The 22133-nt window shown below is 40.1% G+C and overlaps 1 protein-coding gene across 1 annotated transcript; it reads right to left on the bottom strand.

Annotated features, from left to right (window-relative positions):
• Positions 1-5222: 5222 nt before the first annotated feature.
• Positions 5223-13182, bottom strand: FAM151A (family with sequence similarity 151 member A). The gene is made up of 6 exons (XM_081949126.1): positions 13100-13182; positions 8983-9135; positions 8148-8307; positions 7045-7269; positions 6447-6586; positions 5223-6059 (listed from the first exon to the last, which is right to left on the bottom strand). The coding sequence occupies exons 1-6, from the start codon at positions 13116-13118 to the stop codon at positions 6004-6006; spliced, it is 753 nt and encodes a 250-aa protein (XP_081805252.1). The 5' UTR covers positions 13119-13182; the 3' UTR covers positions 5223-6003.
• Positions 13183-22133: the final 8951 nt, after the last annotated feature.

Raw genomic sequence — 22133 nt, 5'->3', positions numbered from 1 at the left:
GTGTGTAGAAGGAGAGGGGGGAATTGTCTACCCTATAACAATGGAATTTTGCAACAGTTTATTTTACATTTAATTTAGGGAGTCATTTGATTAACGAACTGGGTAATTCATAAAATGGCTAATTAATCTGTGGCATCCACAGAGTCATTGAGAGTTGGGTGATAGACAAGAAAAATGGTTACTGTTAAAGCTACGTGCAAGGCAGACACTCTTTTCTCTGCTCTTTTCACATCTTTGGAACTGTAAAGTGATATAGTAATTTATTATAGATAATTTGGGCAGAGAATTGGCTGGCTTTTATTACATTTAACTAAAATCTAGTAATTTTTAACATTTTTTATTTATTCATTTCTATCACTTAACAGGTTCTGTCTCTCACATTATATTACTGTCTAAAAACATAAATGAACTCATAGCTTAAAAACAAGCCTTAAAATAATTTTATGCTCATGATAGTTCAAGCCTGAAAAGCTGGTCAATGCGTCACCAAATTCAGAAATGCTAAGAAATCAGAGGCCATCTTGTGAATACAATTATTCCAGTGGTGGGTTCCGGATCCCGTTACAACCGGTACAGTTGCAACGGGGCCTGGTGTCCTCCACAAGAAGGAGACAGCACATGTGCAGACACGCACAGCATGCGCATGTGTCCTACCCTCCAGCAACACCTCTGCGAGCCTCCGCAACGCTCCATCTGCTCAGCAAAGCGTCGCACAGGTGCTATACGAGCAGTGGACGCGCCGAAGAGTTTAAAGACAGGTAAGGATGACGGGTTGGCGGGTGGGCCCTCTGGAGCACCGTACTGGAACTGTACCCAGTGCTTCAGACAGGCACCAGTATGCCCATACCAGGGCATACCTCCTGAAACCCACCACTGAATTATTCTAGGACCATCCTTTAAGGCCGCACACTGGTTAGAATGCAGCATTGCAGGCAAACTCTTCCCATAGTCAAGAATTTGATCATGAATGATTCAAGGTTGACTCAGCCGTCCAGCCTTTTGAGGTCAATAAAATTGGAGCCCATTTTATTGGGGGTGATATACTGACATTGTAAACTGCTCAGAGTGTGTTATAAAGCACTGTGGAGTGATATATACGAGCACTATTGCTATTGCAATTCTCCTTCTGTTCTTCCATTCTCTTAAACTTTCAAAGATGGAAGACCTATGACCGTGATGGTGAACCTATGGCATGTGTGCCACAGGCGGCACGCAGCGCCCTCGCTGTGGGCACACAAGCCATTGCTCCAGTTCAGCTCTGTCGTGCATGTGCGCGTGTCTCCTGCCAGCCAGCTAGCTGGTCATCGAGTCTCTGCCACCATGTGTGGGGAGTGTGGGGTGTGCAGGGTGGCTGCGCGCACGTGCATGCATGAGGTGCATGCGCGTGCATGGGGCAGAGTGTGTACACTGGGGAACATGCACACATGCATGGGACCGTGTGCACATGCATGGGGGCAGGGTGCATGTGCGGGGGCCCTGCCCACATTGCATCTTGGGTGTGCACTAGGTCCGGAAAAGGTTAGCCATCACTGACCTATGACATCCTCTTCAAAGCAGCACAAGCAAGATGGTGTTTTTCTGTTTAGAGGAAGTGTATTATTTATTTTTATTTGTTTGCTTATTTATGTTTCACATTTCTGTATTGCCCATCTCCCTCAAAGAGGCTCAGTAACAATTAATAGCAGCACTTATTCCTGTACTGAGAAACCGACCAACAACCAATACAATTGGGTGAAGCAGCTCAGGTTGGGTGAAACAGCTTCTGTATCAGCTCATATATATGTATATAAATACACAACCTCACTGCTTGCAGGATGGGTTTCTTGTGAACCTCCAGAGTTATCTTCAATAAAGGGCAAGTTGGATAGGAATGGGCTCTGAAAATCCAGTTCGTGTTTGAGAATGCCCAAGCTTTCGAAATGCTCCCAAATCCCTTTGGTTGCCATTAGCTCACTTGCTCTGATATTACAAGAGCTTGAAAACATGAATCGGTCTCTGAGGCTTTAGAATCTGAACTGTATCTTCACCTCACTCAGCCTTGATACAGTTCGGTTCAATCATCTTGGAACCTCTGAATCGGCATGCACAAAATTATCTGCTCATTCCCAAGATGCACTGCTAGTACTTTTTATAAAACCTATTGCAGTGTTTGCATGGGTGACATTAGGGAGATTTGGAAATAGCACTGGTATTTTTCCCATCTTGTAAATGAGTACTGGCCTTATGACTCCTTGGCTTATGGCTGTATAATAAGCTCATAGTTAAGTCATACCTTGGAGTTTTTAGGCTCTTGCTTTAACTATCAAATTACACCAGCCTGTGTAATTTTAAACAGATCTGGCTATTTCAAGAGTCAGAAGAAAAATGAATGGCTTTCTAAACAAAAGACAGATGGGCTTTTCGTTCTGATGTTGATGGGATTAACAAATCAACTCTCCTAAAATTCCTCATGTTCACAAGAACTCTTAATGGGAAGTTTAAACATTCACCAGCGCTTCTTAGGTCCATTATATCCTCTTTATGTGTAGTGCTATCCTACTTACAAATGGAAACTAGCAGGATGCTCATGTAAAACTCAGTCAGAAAATGAATTGCAGTCTATTGATAGATTTGCACTATATTACCCAGGTGGCAAAGCTGCTATTTAGAAGTGTATTACCTTTCATTAAAGGTAAAGGTTCCTCTCGCACGTACGTGCCAGTCATTCCCCACTCGTTTAGTCATGCCGGCCACATGACCACGGAGATGTCTTCGGACAGCGCTGGCTCTTCAGCTTTGAAACGGAGATGAGCACCGCCCCCTAGAGTCAGGAACGACTAGCACACCTATGCAAGGGGAACCTTTACCTTATCTTTCATTGGGTCTTCTGTATACTGTATTTTTCCCTCAAAAAAGAGGCTGAAAATCTGGGTGCCTCTTATACACGGAATAAAGTATTTTTTTTGCCTCCTGAAACCCCACCCCTTCACCAAAATGGCCATGCATAGCTTGTAGGAAGTTTTCAGAGAGCTTCTGGGGGCTGGGGAGGGCAGAAATGAGCAAAAAATGGGTCGTTTTTTGTTCAATTTTGCCCCCCAGCCCTCAGGACCACTCTATAAGCTTCCTAATGTCCTTTTTTGCTCATTTTTGCCCTCCCCCCCAGGAACACTCTACAAGCCTCTTAAGGGCTATTCATGCCCTTTAAAAAAACCGGGCTTGTTTTCACGAAAAACAGGCCGTTTTGGGGAGGTTTGCAGAGTGCAAAAACTTTTTTTTGAATTTGCCTCTTCAAAACCTTGGTGCGTTTTATACTCCGGTGTGTCTTATACTCTGAGAAATACGGTAATTCTGCCAACCAAGTTTAAAGCAGTGGTGTGGTCTTCTAATCTTTGGTAATTAAAATACAAATCTATACAACTTCCATTCCTTGTGGGTTTTTTTCCTTTTTTTAAAAAAATCTTTATTGAAATAATATTTTACAAAGATTTTTAAAATTGCAGAAACATAAAAGATGAAGAAGAAAAAGAAGAAGAAAAAGAAAGGGTAATGAAAAAAGTGAAGGAAAACAAAAAAAGAAAGAAGGGGGCATTTAAAATAGCGACTTTGATTTTCTTTGCAGCAGTTAGAAACACAAATCTTTTAAATACTTTTTAATCACTAAATCTTCAAATCACCACTAGATTTTTATTTATCTTCAACCAAAAATCCATAAAGGGTTTCCAATTTTTTAAATAAAAGTGGTTCTAATTCCCTGCTTAATCAGAACAAATCAATTTAGTCATTTCTGCAAACTCAGCTATCTTCACAACCCATTCCTTCCCTATTGATGTTTCCGTAGTTTTCCATCTTTGTGCCTATAATAGCCTCACTGCAGTTATATATAAAACTAATTATTTATGAGATTTTTTTTTAGTTGACTGTCCATAAATCCTAATCACAAAATTATCTGAAAGTTAACTTTTAGAACTCCCTACATTACCATATGTACATCAAACATGTTTTTGCTTTTTCACAAGTCCATACATGATAAAATGTGCCTTTATGTTTTTCATATTTCCAATGATGATTAGACATACTTTTATACATCTCGGACAATTTCTCTGATGCTATACACCAGCAGTACACCATTTTTAAAAAGTGCTATCCGAGTTGTAGGACTATATGAATTTCAGGCCTTTTCACTACATTCTATCCCACTGATCCGTCTGAATATTATCATCAAAATCCTTGGGCCATTTTTAACATACATTTTTTTAATTTGCTCTTCTTCTTTTTTCAAGTCTCAACAAAAGATCATATATTTTAGCAATCACATGTTCATTCTGTGTATGTAATTCATTTTCAAATTCCATTATATCACATTCTATTCCTGGATAGTTTTTTAAAAATCTAAATTAAATCTTTTTCTTAATTTGCATATGAGAACCATTGAAAACTAAATCCTTCTGCAATCAATTGTTCTCTTGGTTTCAACTTAAGCTCTCCATTCTCCTGCACTAAGAAGTCTTTATATGTTAACCATTTATCTTTGCCTGATGTTTCTTGTCTATAAAAAACTTCTTAAATTGAGGCCAACAAAGGTATTTTCTGGCATAGCCCAGGTTTGTATCTATTCCATATTCCTAGCATTATATTTCTAATATAATGATTTTTAAAATCGTCTTTTATTTTATCAAATCATAAGTAACAATGTCATCCAAACATCAGGCCATGATCTTCTAAATCTAAGGTCTCTTATTTCTTAACAACAGTCATTCCTTCATCGAAATCAAACTGCAGGCAGCAAAGTACCATTCAGGTAATTCAATCCTCCTGTTCATTTGCATGTTGGAGAAACTTATATTTAACCTTTGGGATGTTTTTTCCTCCTGCCTTCTAAACCTGGATATGTCTTTTGCACTGTTCAAATCAGTGGTGGGTTTCAAAATTTTTAGAACCTCTTCTGTAGGTGTGGCCTGCTTTATGGGAGTGGCTTGCTGGTCATGTGACCGGGTGGGAGTGACTTGCCAGCCATGTGACCGGGTGGGAGTGGTCAACTTGTAAAATGTGGTGAAACTCACTTAACAACGTTCTTGCTTAGCAACCAAAATATTGGCTCAGAAACTCTGGCATTTGAAGCACGCAAGTCTTAAAGCTGTCAAGTTACAAGATAGCTTTAAGACTTGTGGACTTCAACTCCCAGAATTCCTCCTCTCGCTCTTCATCTTGATGTTGTGCAGACGGGCAGGGGGAGGGAGCTGGAACCGGTTCTAAACGGCATTGTAGATTTGTGGAACCTCTTCTATAGAAGAGGTTAGAACTGGCAGGAACCCACCCCTGGTTCAAATGGCACATCAATTCTCAAAACAGGTATTGTCTAAAATAAGAATAACATTCTAGATACTGTAACACAGAAGTTCTTCATAACAGTGATAATTGTCATTTTCCTCACATTAATAAATCCTATTTAATTTCATTCCATCTTTTATTTTGAAATAACTTACAAATCATGGTAGTAATAATAATACTGCACCCAAATATTTCCCTTTTTTCCCAATCTAAAATCTAGTTTTTATAGGTAATTCTTTTTGCTCTTCCATCTTTATGTTCTTTGTCAACATATTTATTTTCCCTCATTAATTTTAAATCCAGTCAATGCACCAAATTTCAAGATTTTTTCATTTTTGAGGATTCCACAAAATTAGAGCCAAATCATCAACAAATGCTCTAAATTTATAAACTCTTGTTTTTTAATTTTCACTCCAGCAATTTTGTTATCTTGTCTTTTGGCTCTATTTAAAATCCAGAATGAATAACTGCAAAAAGTGAGCTTTCCTGCCTCAATCCTTTTTGTATTTCACAAAGCTTGATCAATTCCCCCTCATATTTATTTGTACCATTTGTGAAGTACGTATCAATTGAATCCATGTAATAAATTTATCTGTATCTTCCAAAATCTGAAAAGTCCGTTTTAAATTGTCAAATATTCCTTGTGTTGTAAATTGGCAGTACATTAATTGGCTCCATTCTTTTTCCCAACATTTTTCATTTAGCTTCTCCATCTTCTTTTTGCACTTGACTCTGGCTGAGAGATTTTGAGACTACAGTAAAAAAAGAAAAGGAAAGGAAAAAAAATTGACTATACCAAAATAAATCAAAATAAATTAAATGTACCTGTTAAAGTATGATTTCTCTGATCTACAATTTTATGACTGAATCATTAACCCACTGAAGTCATCCCAGATATTCTGATTTCATGACTTATTACTTAAATAAAAAAACAATATTTTAAAACTTCTCTTATTCGATTCATGGAATATATATATTACTGCAAACCTTTTTTTTATCAACTGCCTGGAAAAGGGGAAATGAATAATACTGTTCGATTACCTGAAATGCAAATAAGTTCGTGCTATTTAATCAGATGGTCTTATCTTGTTGGAAACAATGAAGCTTGCTATTTAAAGAAGTACAATTGTTGTACTCACATGCCAATTTTTTGAATTGAGACAAAATAGGTTCATAAAGGTCATAATAGATTTGTTCAGGTTTGCTGTTGTTTCGAATAAACAGGAGATCTTCCACAGTAACCGGATCAGTCTTTCCTTGCCACAAAGTCAAACTGTATCTAGAAACAGAAGATATTTGGGGCTCGACAGAGATTTTCAGACTGTGATATCGAAAGCAGAACTTACATACTTGCTGCTCTATCCCTCTCTCTTTCCTTCCCTCCCTCCCTCCCTCCCACTCTCTTTCTCTCATACAGACACAGGCAGAGACTTTGATTTAATCATGATTTGTTGAACAAACTACAGTCAGTCTTGCAGATGAGAATGCAAAAATTGTTTGTTCTGCCAATTCTGCTTTATTCTTTATTCTTCTCCAAGTACCCGGAGAAACCAATTCTGAATGAGAATTGGTTTCAAACCAGATGTGATGGGATCACCAAATCCATAACTCTCACCCAGTTTGGTCTCTTGGCTAAGAATTCTTGGAACCATTCTTTCATTATTCATAAAGCACAGGCATGAGGGAGGGAGTCTGGTTCGAATACATCAAGATACAGCCGTGCTATCAAATTCTCACCTTTTGGATTGACTCAGAAGCCAACTCAGATGAGTCCAGGCTGGTTTAACCATGACAGCTCTTACAGGGAAGGTGATTTGCTGAGGCAGGTTTCCCACAAGGGAATGCATTTCTTCCACCATACTCTGCGTATAGGTCTTGTTTGGAAAGTGAGATAAATAGAGGGTTGTCCATCCCGGAGAAAGAGTGCAGTTTGGAAACCTATCTTCAATGAGAGTCAGGAATCTAAGAAGCAATTGGTAATAATCACATAGTCACAGTTCCATACGCATTAAAAGAAGAAATCCATTATAAGTCTTCTCCATACTGGGCTAGGTATGATTTTATGTATGTCCATTGAACAATTTGATTTAGAAATAACATTTGATATCAGAGACTCAGTGTGGTTCCAAGTAAGTTTCTAATGGCAAGGTATGGACTTGAATTGACATCTTCCTAGCCAAACTCTAGAAAACACCATAGAAAAATCAGTATGCAGGGACACCTTACTCGCATGATAAAACCATGATTTCATTTGGGGAAGGCAGATTTGGCATGTGCTTTGTGGGAATCTCAAGTGACTTTCTGACCGTGGCAGCCAAAGTGTCTGGTACATGCTGGCACATGTAAACTTCTAATCAAATCTGCTAATCTGCTATCTCAGATCTTTAGTAAAGCTTCATTATAGATTAGGTTTGTTATCTTGTTATTCATCAGATATAAACACAGTAATTCTTATCTTAGCTAAAGTCTACAACAATAAAAGTTAACGCCTCTTATAAAAGAATATTTTCCTTAATATATAGCATCAGGAAAGGAGGGGTCATAGGTCAGGGATAAGAAAGCATACATTCACTCCTGGTTTATCATTGTAGATTACAGCCATTCAAACCTACATTAGTCAACTTTTTAAAAAACACGCTATCAAATATTTGGGTGATGCCTCTTAACTGCAGCTAAAGATTCTAAAGGCACCAGAGTGAAAAAAATAGGCTAGTATAGACGGAACTGAGGTCAATGAACCCGTAGTTTGTCTTGGCTTAAAATGGCTTTTTGTGGTCCTTGGAAATAAGTAGTGTAATATATAATTTTATATAAGTATTAGAGAAGTTCATTTTACTCACTGGCTTGCATTAACTGCAATATCAATAGGAACATTTGGGCCATTCAGAATATCTGCATTTAGCCAAACAGGTCGGTCAATATTCAACTCAGAAGATGTTTTTAGTAAGGTATCCAGAGATGGGCCCACTGTCTTAATGTTTTTGAAATCCAGCTTGATCACTATTGGCAAGAACAAGAAATTCTTGAGAAAGCTTTATTTCTCTTCCCCATTCATTACAATAATAATAATAATAATAATAATAATAATAATAATAATAATAATAATAATAATAATAATAATAATAATAATAATAATAATAATAAAAAACAACTTTAATTTATAAACCGCACCCTTTCCTAAACAGGACTCGGGGTGGTGTACAGTCATATTAAAACAGTATGAATACAAAATATAGAAATACTTAAATATACAAATAGGTAAACGGAGGAGGTAGGATATGGACTGTACAATATTTAAATTAAAATACAAATAAACATTAAAATTTCCCCTTAAAAACTACCCAATAAGATGTTTGCCAGGAGGTTAAAATGGGACTATAAATCAGTTAAGCCAGCTAATTGGAACAGGTGGGTCTTAAGCTTCTGTCGGAAGGAGCGGAGGTCGGTAGTAGTTCTAATATCGGGGGGGGGAGGTCATTCCAGAGGGTTGGGCCCATCACAGAGAAGGCTCTACTCCTGGGTGCCGCCCGTTGACACTGCTTAGTGGACGGCACCCAGAGGAGTCCCTCCCTGTGAGAGTGGATTGGTCGCAGGGATGTATGAGGTGAGATGCGATCCCGCAGGTAACTAGGTCCCGTGCCAATGGATGTCTCTTTTCAATTTGCAGTGTTATACCTTTATCAGATACCCTGAGCACTGTTGTCAGCCAATCCTGAAGTGTATTGTCACTGTAGATGAGAGGGGGGTGGGCCATAATCGGTTTCTCTGTCTCATTGGGCGTATTGTATCCTTCAAGGGTGACATCAGATTCTAGCGCCATGACATCACCTGTCCTCAGAGAGAAAGAGAAAGAGAGAACATTGAAAAATGAAGGGAGGCATTTCATGGAAATTCCATAGGCAAAGTGGAGCAAATTATTTGCATAAAAATGATCTTATTCCAAATTTGAGGAGCTGGGAAAGGATTGGAACAAGGATTAATGTAGTGCTGTGTAGAAAATCATCTGTAATTTTTGTAAACATACAGCTCAGAAATTTTATAGGATTGCCTGTAAGAGTATTTGCTTTGAAAAAATATTTTCAAGGGAGGAGAACAATGCATGTGCGCAGTTTGGGCACTCGGTGTCTAAAAGGTTGACCACTGCTCTACGCTGTTTTGTTCTAAGTAGAGTTTTCTTATCTTTTTCTTATTACAATAATATAGGTAAAGCGCATGGTGACTGTACTTTTTGTGCAGTCTCTGTGTGGTGCTCTGTGGTGCTCTGTAGTACTTTATATAAAATAGAATTTCTAACACTTTTCCATCTGCTGCCCTGGTGGAGGGGGTAGCCAGATTATGAAGGTATGACTGTTTAAAGATTATATACCAGATCAGAGGTGGTATGCACCGGTTTGGGCGAACCGGTAGTGGCAGTGGTACGAGACTCCACCCACTCACCCTGATGTCATCAAGGACCTTCTGCGCATGCCCAGGTGCGTGCGCTCCCGCTACCGAACCGGTAGTGAAGAAAATAGAATACCATCTGTGCACCAGACACATGCCTTGAGAATTTTTTTCATTCTAAATCCATTCTGAAAAGTACATAGTACAGTTTTAAACTCCAGTAATTTCCTAAGTAGGTAAAAATTATGTTACTTTTCTGCTTGCAGTGGACTTTTTGATTCCTCTAATTGGGCATCTCTGTAATCTTGTGAAGTAATCATCATTTGAATAACACTTTGTACCATGTCTATTATACAAATAGGAAATTTCAATTGTTCCTGTCCCCCATGAATTTGTCCATTCTTCATAAAATATGTGATTTTCCTCCTACCCAAATAAATGTTTGATGTGCTTAAAAAGGCTTCTACGTACATTTGATAAACAAGGCATAGGATTCTACCCTCCTGTCCATTCACCACATATAACTATGACAAGGTGGTAAGTCATTTCAGGCAAGTCCATACAAAATACAACGTTGTGCATGCTAGATCTTTGTAGAGTACAACTAAAACCACTTATCATTACCATTCCAGTTTAAGCCATCTTTTTTCCTCATCACTGCAAGAGTTCAAGGCCTTGACTAACCACAAATAATGATGTGGTTCATGTGTTACATTTTAGCAGAATTTATAATCCACTTCTTGGTTACTTAAAGACATATTCCATTTTTAGCTATAAAACTAAAATTAGACCAGAAAGTTATTTTTAAATGGTTTGTTTCTCATTGAAACAAATTTACAAAATATTGCAAGCCTTTTGCCTATTAAATAAAGTTTATTTGTGTTGCCGAAGGCTGCCAGGGTTTAAGAATGCAAAGTCTTGGCTTCTTTTTTCAAATAGACAAAAGGAAGGACATTTGTTTTTCAGGAAGCAAGTAGAACCGGTTACAATAACTTGCTTACTTAGTGCTACTAACCTGTTCACACAGGCATGTTATTTAATGGTGAAAGAGGCACTCCCAGTTCTTTTATAATCTATTTACACTACAATCAGAAACAATTATAGCTAGTATGGTATTACTCTTTCATACTAAGAGTAATAGAGGTTTCGGGACAATGTCTCTTTGCACTTTCTGTGGGCTTCTTCAGTTTGATTCATTAATATAAATTGAAAAGCAAGGATTCAGTATAGAAGTGATGGTTTCAGCTACATTCAACAGCTCTGTAAATCAGGAAGGACAAAGACAAATATCTAACTGCAGAGCAGTGGGACAAGTTTAGCAACATCTTTACAATCCTAATTGTACATCTACCCTTCTCTCCTATAAAAAGTGTTGTAACTTTTGGAAATGTTTTAAGTGTACATGATGTCACTTCTAGCCTTCTCCTCATCCCTGGAGCAATTTTGCAAAAAAAAAATATTACGCAGAAATAATTGGACCATGTACCACTTCACTTTTAGGGGGGGAAACAAAATTGGACAGCCTGCTTAAAGGAGGAGTGTGACAAGGAAGACTGCCAGCTCGGTCTACCCTTTGATTTACAATAAGTTGTTGCTGCTATTGTTTTTCTTTGCATTTAATCCAATGGTTGAGCGTTTATGGTACTTATTTTTGCACCATCCTTATCAATTCTGGAAATGAAACTTATCAATCAATGTTGCAATAAGGTTTGTTTATCTGTTGGCTTGGCACTTGGCACGGAATCCGTTTAGGGCTAAAAAAAAATTAAATTCACCCAAGGTTGCCTATCTGTTTTATGTATCTAAGAGAGGTCTGGAACCTAGATTTCCAGCTCCTAGCACCTTAAATGCTACACTGCAACTTGGAAATGTATTCCAGTACAGTTGCTGTGTACATAAGTGCCTCCTCACCATTTCTAATAGAACCTAACCAAGAACAGATTAGAGAGAAGACACCAAATGCTAGGATGGTTGCTAGCAGGGGTGGGTTCCTGCCAGTTCTAACCTCTTCTATAGAAGAGGTTCCACAAATCTACAGTGCCGGTTCCAGCTCCCTCCCCCCGCCCGTCTGCACATCAAGATGAAGAGCGAGAGGAGGAATTCTGGGAGTTGAAGTCCACAAGTCTTAAAGCTGTCAAGTTTGAATACCCCTGGGGTTTTTTTTTCTAAAGGATTAGGGGTGCAAGCATCTTGTAACTTGACAGCTTTAAGACTTGCACACTTCAGTGCCAGAGTTCCTGAGCCAACATTTTGGCTGCTACCACATTTTACAAGTTGCCCACATCCACCCAGTCACATCGCTGGAAAGCCACTCCCACCCAGTCACATGGCCAGCAAGCCACTCCCACAAAGCAGGCCACACCTACAGAAGAGGTTCTAAATTTTTTTGAAACCCACCGCTTGTTGCTAGGCAGAAGGAAATGCTACATGGGGAGTGGCTGGAGAAAGAGTAGTTAAGGATAAAGGGAACAAAAACAAGAACTGAAGTATCTATGGGAAAATGTTGGGTTGGTAGAAGTAATGGAAGGTTGGGAAGATCATTGTATTTGGGGAGGAATCTACAGTGGAGTGACTGGGAAATAGACATCACACCAGAGAAAGAAATTTGAGGAGCATCAGTGAGCTTCGAAATTTGTCATGTTGTCTGCTCAGCTCTGGCAACACTGTTGGCATAGCAGTCACTTTAAATGCAATGAAAACAGCAAATACTCCCATGAACAAAACCTGGCCAATTATAATGTAAAATGAAAAAAAATATGAGCACAATTTGCAGGATTTATTCTGGTCCACAAGATTTATTTTTCTGTAGCGAGACTTTTTTGTGTGATGGTGCTTGTTTTGAAAACAAATTCCAGGTTCAGAATGTTTTTAGTTCCAAAATTGAAAGACTGATGCTTTATCTTACTCTGGTACATCTAAGCTGCAAATTTATATACGTATACTGTAGTATGAATTTAGGAAGAGATGTCACCGAGTTAAGTGGGATTTATTTTTGATCATCACGTCGTTTGCTAAAAGGTAACTGTAAATGTTCCCCTTGCACATATGTGCTAGTCATTCCAGACTCTAGGGGGAGGTGCTCATTGCTGTTTCAAAGCTGAAGAGCTAGCGCTGTCTGAAGACGTCTCTGTGGTCATGTGGCCGGCATGACTAAAGGCCGAAAGAACAAGGAACGCTTTCACCTTCTCACCAAAGATGGTCCCTATTTTTCTGCTTGCATTTTTACATGCTTTCGAACTGCTAGGTTGGCAGAAGCTGGGACAAGTAACAGGAGCTCACTCCATTGCGCGGCGCTAGGGATTCGAACCACTGAACTGCCAACCTTCTGATCAACAAGCTCAGCATCTTAGCCACTGAGCCACTGTGTTTGCTACACGTGTCCAAATTAGAAAGAAAACACAGATCTTACCTTCTAAGGCCTCTTCCATGTCATTCTTACTATTTGCAGCATGATACCAGGTGACCAACAATCCATCTTTTCTGTCTATTCTCTTCAGATTAAGCAAATAATCTAAGACGTCTCCACCTGAATAAAAGGAGGGCCTTGGTACCACGTCTGAAAGATTCAATAGGGGACATTGTACAAGAAATAAATATGCTGAATTCACACTAATATCTAGACCAAGATAAGGAACATTTAAGGAACATTACCAGCTTTGGGGTATCGTCAATATTTGGGACCTATTAACACATATAGGTAGCCCTGGGCTTACAATTTTTCATTTAGTGACCATTCAAAGTTACAATGGCACTGAAGACAGTGACTTATGACTGTTTTTCACATTTATGACCATTGTAGCATCTCCATGGTCTCATGATCAAAATTTGGACTATTGCCAACTGGGTCTTATTTATGACGATCCCAAGGTCATGGGATCACCTTTTGTAACCTTCTGACAAGCAAAATCAATGGGGAAGGCAGATCCACTTAACAACCGTGTTACTACTTGAACAACTGCAGTGATTCGCTTAATAACTATGGTGAGAAAGGACATAAAATGGGGCAAAACTCACTTAACAACTGTTTCACTTAGCAACAGAATTTTTGGGGTCAGTTGTAAGCTGAGGACTACCTGTAGTTTCTTATCTTTGTTATAGGAACACGTTTAATTCTCTTCATCAGGAAAGAATACACTTTTTCTTCCTGTGTAAGGTAAATTTCTGGAAACAAATCTACATTTAGTCTTGTGTATTTCAAATACATGAAGAAATTACCAAGCTGGGCTAACAATGAGAATATTACCTGGCTTAAGTGGACCTATGTTTGAATTCTAATGTTGGCTTCATAAGACTTGGGTTTACTATAATTTCTTATGTACTCAGATTGCAAAGCCTATGTAGCCCAAAGTGCAATGCAAACTGGATTGACTGAGAAAGAAACTCAGATGAGCATTGTAAGTTAGTAGGATGTTTGCGTGCAATCACTTTGCTTTATTTGCAAAATGTTATTAGATACAGATGGTTATGTCCTTCTTGTGAAACCCTCTAATCTTTACCTACAGTTTTTCCCCCTTATTTTTGTTTCCAGATAAAAATATTTTAAGGAGGAAATGATGAAATTGTTCCAGTATCTTCTGAAGGGACCCCTCCATCTGGAATCACTTCCATTGTGTATCTTTCTCCATGGTTGGTAGCTGAGTTTGCCTGTATACTCTACCGTCAGGCACTTTCTATACTGTAGTTTTAGGTTATTTTCTCCATGAATTCAGCTGTAGGAGAGATTCTATGAGGCTATACCATCAAACTGAAATAGGCGCTTTTTCTCCCAATGGGACATACTGTATTTTTAAACCATAACCTTGTAGGAATATTTAACTGCAGATCTAAAATTAAATGGTATCTTTCATTAGACCAACAGCTCATCCAATACACAATGGGCAAGCATTCGTATCATACAAATTCTTTCTTATAATCTTCTGCTAGCCAAAATATTCTGTGAAATAGGAAACTTAACACACAGGTTCTGAGCAAGATGCAAGTTAAAACAATTCAACAGTTAATAAAAATGGTGGTATTCAAAATAAGAGCATAAATCCTAATACCGGCACTAGAAAAAATAAATGAAACACGTAACAGATTAACTGGGGGGGGGGGGGAGGAATCCCTGAACACCCCAAAGGAATTCTTGAAAATAAAAGATATACCATGCCAAAGTTAATATTTTACAGATATTTTATCTGTATCCATATCTCCATATAATTTGTAACAGAATTAAGAATGTAAAAGAATTGCACATATGCATTTCATTGCTCTTTATTAGCACAACTGATTCTTATGTGCCAAGATTTTGTCAGGAAAAAGATTTGGAATGGTTCCCTCAGATTGTTTTTGGAGGGCTGACATGTTATAAAAATGTAATTTTTAAAATGCCTTTTGTAACCTGCTGAATCAACCATTGACTCTGGCAGTTTGCAATAATAAAAAAAAAACCCAGTGTACAGTAATAAAGAACATAAAGAATTAAAGTAAAAGTCAGGTTATGTTTAAAATAAACCAATCTAGCTCTAGCAAAGCTGTCAATCGTCAATATAATCCAAATATGAATAACCATATGAAATCCTAAACCTGCAATCGCGCGCGCGGGGTGGGGGGTGGGGATACTGGCTCCTAGTTCAAAAGCGCTTGGCTCAGCTTGGCGTTCGTACCTTCTAGGAATTGTTTTCTGACTGCGAGCCACACTAAGAGAGCGATGCAGCCAGAAATCACTGCCACAGCACTGATCAAAGCAACAACTGCTCCTTTTCTTCCAGAAGAACAACAGACCTTCTTGGAAACCATCATATTTTTGATCTGCAAAAGTTTCTTGGCATCTGTGTTTCAACAAGGATACTTTCTTTTCCAGTGCAAGGCAAGAAAATCAATGGACGTTCCAAAGAATTCTGAAGAATTTGATTCCAAGCAAGAAGCCCTAGTTGACGAAACCAGGATCCAAAACCGATGAAACAGGGTATAGTCCAAGTGAGTATTTTGTTGGTCGAAACTCTTCTTTACAATCTACAATTTTCTTCTTACTTCTTCGAACGATGCTATTAGTAGAACATTGTCTCGAACAAATTTCTTGTGCTGTCAAACTGTTCTCATAATACTTCACTATGCAGTCATTTTGTCAAGTCTTTCTTGAAGAATTATAACGTAGCTGAAAAACTTTTGATCATCTGGTACCGTCACCCCCCAAAAATAACCTTTGTAACAGATACTCAGTTCCTTGCAGAATGTGCTTCCTAAAAATTATAAGCTGTTGTGCTGGAATTAAAAATGAAGGCGTAACTACAGAACAGGTTCTCATAAGGGCACTCCAAACAACAATGACGTCTCTGCTCTGCAGCTCACGAAGAACTCTGCAAAAATTATCTTGGGTTATGCCTATTATAGATGGAATTTGTGTCCCTCCTTCGTTCCATGTCGATCAACACAACAAGTGCTTTGAGTTTAAAGTCCATCTTTCCAACAACTGCAAATGGAAAGAAGGTTTTCCTGTCAACTCTTCGTGGCATTGGAGCCATGGATGGGAAAGTTAGGGTGGAGAGCTTTCTTCAGAAAGCTTTTCAAAACCCCATGGGCAAAGATTGGGTCTCCAATATGGAAAGAAAACCTTGCCTTTTTTTAAAAATTAGCAGGTTAGAAACCACACTGATACAATCACATCTTCGTTTTTCCTATCCTTGCCAGATTTTTTTTAAAAAAAACATATTAATCTACAGCTATATGTATCCTGGGAGATGCAGAGATTGCAGATCTCATAACAATTGAACTTATCCCACTGTACATACAGGAAACTGGCAGCAAACCCTAGCAAATCTCTGTAAAGCCTTTAAGGATCTGTCTGGCTTTGCATATCCCAAGGTGAAGATGGGCTTGCAGTTGATATACTGGGCCAACTCCTGAGTTTGCTCTCCTTGTTGTCAAGTTAGAACCATGGCAACCAGCTCAAGCTGATCCAGATCGCAAAATTGCGAGAGCATCACGGAGAAGGAAGTGTTTTAGGGCAAAGCCAGGTGACAATATTAAATTGTTATCCTCCAGTCGAAGAGCTGGCAGAAAAGTATGCCAGCATAAACTGTGCTGCCCTTATTGCTGCTAATCCCTATTCTGACACAAAAATGAGGCCAGTGACTAGTGCCTATCTTTGTACATTTAATATGGGACAAGTTAAGCAGCTGATGGTTCTTTTGGGGTATTATTTGTCCCACCAAGCATCACATGCCAGGATAAGAAAACACCCTTTTTCTTAACATTTAGTGTGGGGTTAGGCACTTATATAAATGGGTTAAGCTACTTTGCTGGCACAGAAGTGCTCCATGCCTATGATCTATTATGTTAGTTTTGAAATCAGGTCTAGCATTCTGTGCCATGGTTAGAATATAGTAAAGCTAAAGGTAAAGGTTTGACTCTAGGGGTCGGTGCTCATCTCCGTTTCAAAGCTGAAGAGCCAGTGCTGTCCGAAGATGTCTCCGTGGTCATGTGACCAGCATGACTAAACGCCAAAGGTGCACGGAACGCTAGTTCCTATTTTTCTACCTGCATTTTTTACATGCTTTTGAACTGCTAGGTTGGCAGAAGTTGGGACAAGTAACAGGAGCTCACTCCTTTATGCGGTGCTAGGGATTTGAACCGCCAAACTGCTGGCCTTTCTGATCGACGAGCTCAGCATCTTAGTCACTGAGCAACCGCGTCCCTTTAGAATGTAGTACAGAAGTCTAATTCACTGCTCACTCCAGGAGTTCAATCCTGACAGAGCCCAGGGTTGACTCAGCCTTCCCTCCTTTCGAGGTGGGTAAAATGAGGATCCAGATTGTTGGGGGCAATATGCTGACTCTGTAAATCGCTTAGAGAGGGCTGTAAAGCACTGTGAAGCGGTATATAAGTCTAAGTGCTATTGCTATAAAAGCAGTAAATCTGTAGCCCAGCTATCAGGCTGCAAGCACAGAGGGGGGTTGCAAGAAAAAGGAGCATCTTGAAAGTTCTCACAAATTTCATCTGTTTCATTGACTATATGCCATCGAGTTAGTATCAACTCTTAAGGAGCACAAAGTTTCCTCAGTTTCCCCTTTCATAAGTTCCTGGCTGCTTCACTTTCTGTCACACAGAACTGAATTCTATGACACTTTTTTTGAACGGGTCTGAAAACAGACATGATCCATTATTAAGCCCACAGTTAATATCCAAGAAGATCAGAATAGATTTTGCTCTGCTACGGATACACAACATGTTCTGTGAAGTAGATTTTGTAATTATTTTATTTTCCCCTCCCAAAATGTGTTTGCCACTGTATAGGAATTGTTGTCAGAGCGTTATGCTGCAAAAGTAAATAATACAAAACATAACACAATTATGAATAAAAGAGCAGCTAAAGCAAGAAAACTGACTTAAAACAGCACATGCAGCACAAGGTAAAGCCTGGAAAATGAATGTGCATTGCACAGCAATTGGGTCAGAATTGAAAAGGCCCACTCCTGGCCCACTTCGACATTTAAGTTGGGTTTCTATTGAAGACCACAAGACTCGGGTAGAAATATAAAAGAGGCATCAGATACCAGTATTTGCCCTTGAACTGGACTCAAAAATGAACAGAGAGCCATGGAACATGATTCGGTTCATGCTTGGTGTGATCACCTTGTCCAGCAATAATTTCTCATTAAGTATCTTATTTTGTACTTCCCGAACATTTATGCGCTGTTTCAGTGACGTGTGGTGAGGGTTATGGCTGGGGAGGCTGGTGACGTCATCAGGAAGGCGGGGAATGGGACCACGTGTGCAGCACACGTGGTCCCATTCTCCGCCTTCCTGAGTGAACATTAAGGGGACCGCGGAGTGCACTGATCCGCGTAGCATTGCTTCCTCCACCGGCGCCAGTCCCTTCCCCCCCCCACTCGCCGACATTTCTGCCTCCGCCCTCCGCAGCTCCCGGGCGCACCCGGACGGAGGTAGCCAGAATGGATCAAGCTGCCTCGCTCACTCTTTCGTCCGGCCGGACTGATCCTCGGTCGCTCGCCCGCCGGACTGCCTCGGCGCCATTCTGGCTACCTCTGTCCGGGTGCACCCGGGAGCTGCAGAGGGCGGAGGCAGAAATGTCAGCGCTGCCGGAGGACAAAGGCACGCAAACACACATCTACCCAGCTGTCTTTTCCAGCTACCTAGCGCTCTTTTCCACCTATTGCGCACGCTTTTCGTGCACAATTGGAATAAACAATGATTTCGAAATTGGTTTGGCGAGGCGGGCGGAGTTCGCAAACTCTGCTAAAGGTGGAAACGTCAGCCTGTTCAACTTGGTTTTAACGCCCTTCATGAAAGTTCAGCCTGTTCAGCGTGGTTAAAGGGCACTTGAGTTAGGCAGGGCTTCCACCGAACCGCCTTCACTTTATTTCTTCGTTCAGCCTGCAATTCAGGTCTTGAGGGGGTTGGAGGGGGGGGCTCCGTTGCGGTTCAGTCGAAGCTGCGGGCGGCCGAGGCTCCGACAAGAGCGAGGCGCGCACGCCAGGGCCGGAAGGTAGCCCGCAGCTACCCCCTCCTCTCCTCCCTGTCGCTCTTGGCTGGAGCCAACCTCGCCGGCCCTTCCAGAGCCGGAGCGGGGAGGAGCGAAGAAAAAGGGGCGGAAGTGCAAACAAGAGCTCGGGGCGACAAGGGCTTCGCCGCGGACTTTTCCTTCTTGCGCGCACAACGTGCGCGATCGGTGGAAAAGAGCGCTAGGTAGCTGGAAAAGACAGCTGGGTAGATGCGTATTTGCGTGCCTTCGTCATCCGGAAGTGCCGACAACATTTCTGTCTCCGCAGCTCCCGGGCACGGCCGGACGAATATATAATAATATATATATAATAATATTTCATGAAGAGAGGTGAGGCCCTGCCTCCCCTGCCTCCCCTGACCGCATGTCCCTGCGCTGTTTTCCAGATCATTACTGATCTGACCACACTTCTGTTGGATGGCCAGATTTGTTTTCAATTTACAATCCAAAGTTTTTCCTGACACAATTTTATTCTGTTGGAAGAAACGTCCTTTTGGGTTTAGTTCCAAGTGGGGAAAAAGACACTGGAAACATGGAGGCTGCTTGGAAAGATGGTTTACTGGTGGACAGGATCACAGGGCTTGAGCTCCTGAGCAGAAAAGGGGGATCACATGCTTCCAGATGTTGGGTGAAGAAGAAAAGAGAGAGAGATGCTGAAAGTTCCTGGTTTTATGCCTTCTCTGGCCTTTGATCTTGATCTTGTATTCTGATTGGTTGTCAGACTCCCATGGGGCCATGCAGGGCGAACTCTGTAGACTGTCTTGAGTCCAAGTTTGGTTGAGCATTGCTTCTTCCCAGGTGCCCTGTGGTGAGATGGGTAAAGGGCGAACACTATCATGCCTTAATCCTATCACCCTGGAGCTGAAGAGGGGAGACCTTTGTTATGTAGAATAGACTGACTCAGGCTTTTTAATGGTCCATTGACAAAGGTGGGGGCTATTAAGAGTGAGTCCGCTTCCTGCCTAAAAACATGTTTCTCCATTTCTGATCCAGGAAAATATAATATTCTGCCTTTTCAATATTTCCCAGGCTATTTCATTTTTCTAGGAGAGGGTGTTTTTTTTAACTTCCTACAATCCTAAATTAAAAGATTGTACATGTTATTATCATCATCATGAAATCATCATTACACCATCCTCTCTTTAGCCAGAGGATTCCAGAGCTAGTGTAAAGCATAGCAAACCCTTCTCTTAATCCAGTGTTTCTCAAACTTGGTGACTTTAAGTCCTGTGGACTTCAACTCCCAGAATCCCCCAGCCAGCACAGCTGGCTGGGGGATTCTGGGAGTTGAAGTCCACAGGACTTAAAGTCACCAAGTTTGAGAAACACTGTCTTAATCCTATAACATGAAAAATATGACTCACAATGTGAAAAAAAAACCAGGGAAAAAGGACTATTAAATGCAAATCCTGGCTCCCTTCTTAAAACTCAGAAGGTCTTGTTAGGAGAAACAATTCAGAAGGAGCCACTTTGGCAGGGCCGGATTTAGATGAAAAGAGGCCCTAGGCTATTCCACTTATGGGCCCATTCACCTCCCATTTTTAAGTTTGTAAATTACATGAGAGATAATAAAATACATCATTACTGTGATATATATCAATATATTAAATGAAACATGTTGCAATTGGTACTAACCTTTATAAAAAATGTGGCACAGATAATAAATAAAAATAAAAGGGCCCTCTTGATCTTGAGGCCCTAGGCTGAAGCCTAGTTAGCCTATAGGAAAATCCGGCCCTGCACTTTGGTTAAGGTGTCAGGAGACTTGAGTTCTAGTGCTGCCTTAGGCATGAAACCCTGCTGGGTGATTTGGGACCAGTCACTTTCTCTCAGCCCAAACCCACCTCACAGGGTTGTCATTGTGGGAAAATAGGAGGAGGAAGGAATATTAGGCATGTTTGCCACTTGAGTTATCTATTTTTTAAAAACCAGTAAAGGTGGGATATAAGTAAATAAGTCTGAAAAACACAGCTTTTACCTGATAACCCTTCAGGAAGCTACGGGGTTTCCCAGCAGGGATGGCAAAGAGCTTTCATAGCTTCCATTTCCTCCCTCTGTTCCATCGGAGGTAAACTGTGGATGCAGTTATCAAGCAGGGTTTTGCAACAAAGATTGTTTTCATGCCAATAGAACTAAGGTCTAATACAAACAGCAGCTCATTGCTGGAGACACATCAATATCCATTACCAATCCAATAATTAGTCCCGTGCCCGACTGACCCAGTCTTCTCGGCTCTTTTAATATTGCTGTTATTCTGATGGTCCGGTATTTGCTAATGCACACAAGCGAAAGGAGGGAAGTGCAAACTGCAACACATACACACCCCTGTGCTGTCACCTAGTCCCTTAATTTATACCAGAAGTGCAGCTGCATCTGGTGAGGAATGATGTCATTTCACCCAATCAAATGGAATGGAAAAGAAGCTTGATCCGTGATTGATGAGCTGCAGGGGTAGCTCCTGAGCAGGTTGGTTTTAATTTATTTTCTTAGACCTCTATGCATCAGCACTGCCAGGCATTCAAAAGCTCCCTTATGCTGCCATCTTCTGGCTATCCTATTGGGATGTTACAAGCGCTACCTGTTCCATTGCATTTTGTCCTTTCTTTTTTTTCCCCCCAAAGTTTTTGTTTGTTTGTTACATAATTAAAAAAAAATTGTAGACAGAGCATTGTCCGGTTTTCCCCCTTTAACATTTTCACATAGACATAATTCATTTTACGTTATGTTTCCATTTCCAATTTTAGCCGTATTTCTTTTCTTATCATATTTTCCAACTTATATTTTTTAATATATGTAAACAGTGTCCTTTTTTCTTCCCTTTAGAAATGAAAACAAATTTATCATTCCCTTTTATCTGTTTTCTGTAAGTAACACGTATCTTCAAATTCAGTTTTTTAAATGTAATAAGCATTTAACATAATTAATTTACACACTTAAAAGT

Source organism: Natrix helvetica (genome assembly GCF_964273705.1).
Source record: "Natrix helvetica genome assembly, chromosome: 3".
NCBI lineage: Eukaryota > Metazoa > Chordata > Lepidosauria > Squamata > Natricidae > Natrix > Natrix helvetica.
The sequence above is the reverse complement of the archived record's forward strand: the minus strand, read 5'-3'. Positions and strand labels throughout refer to the sequence as shown.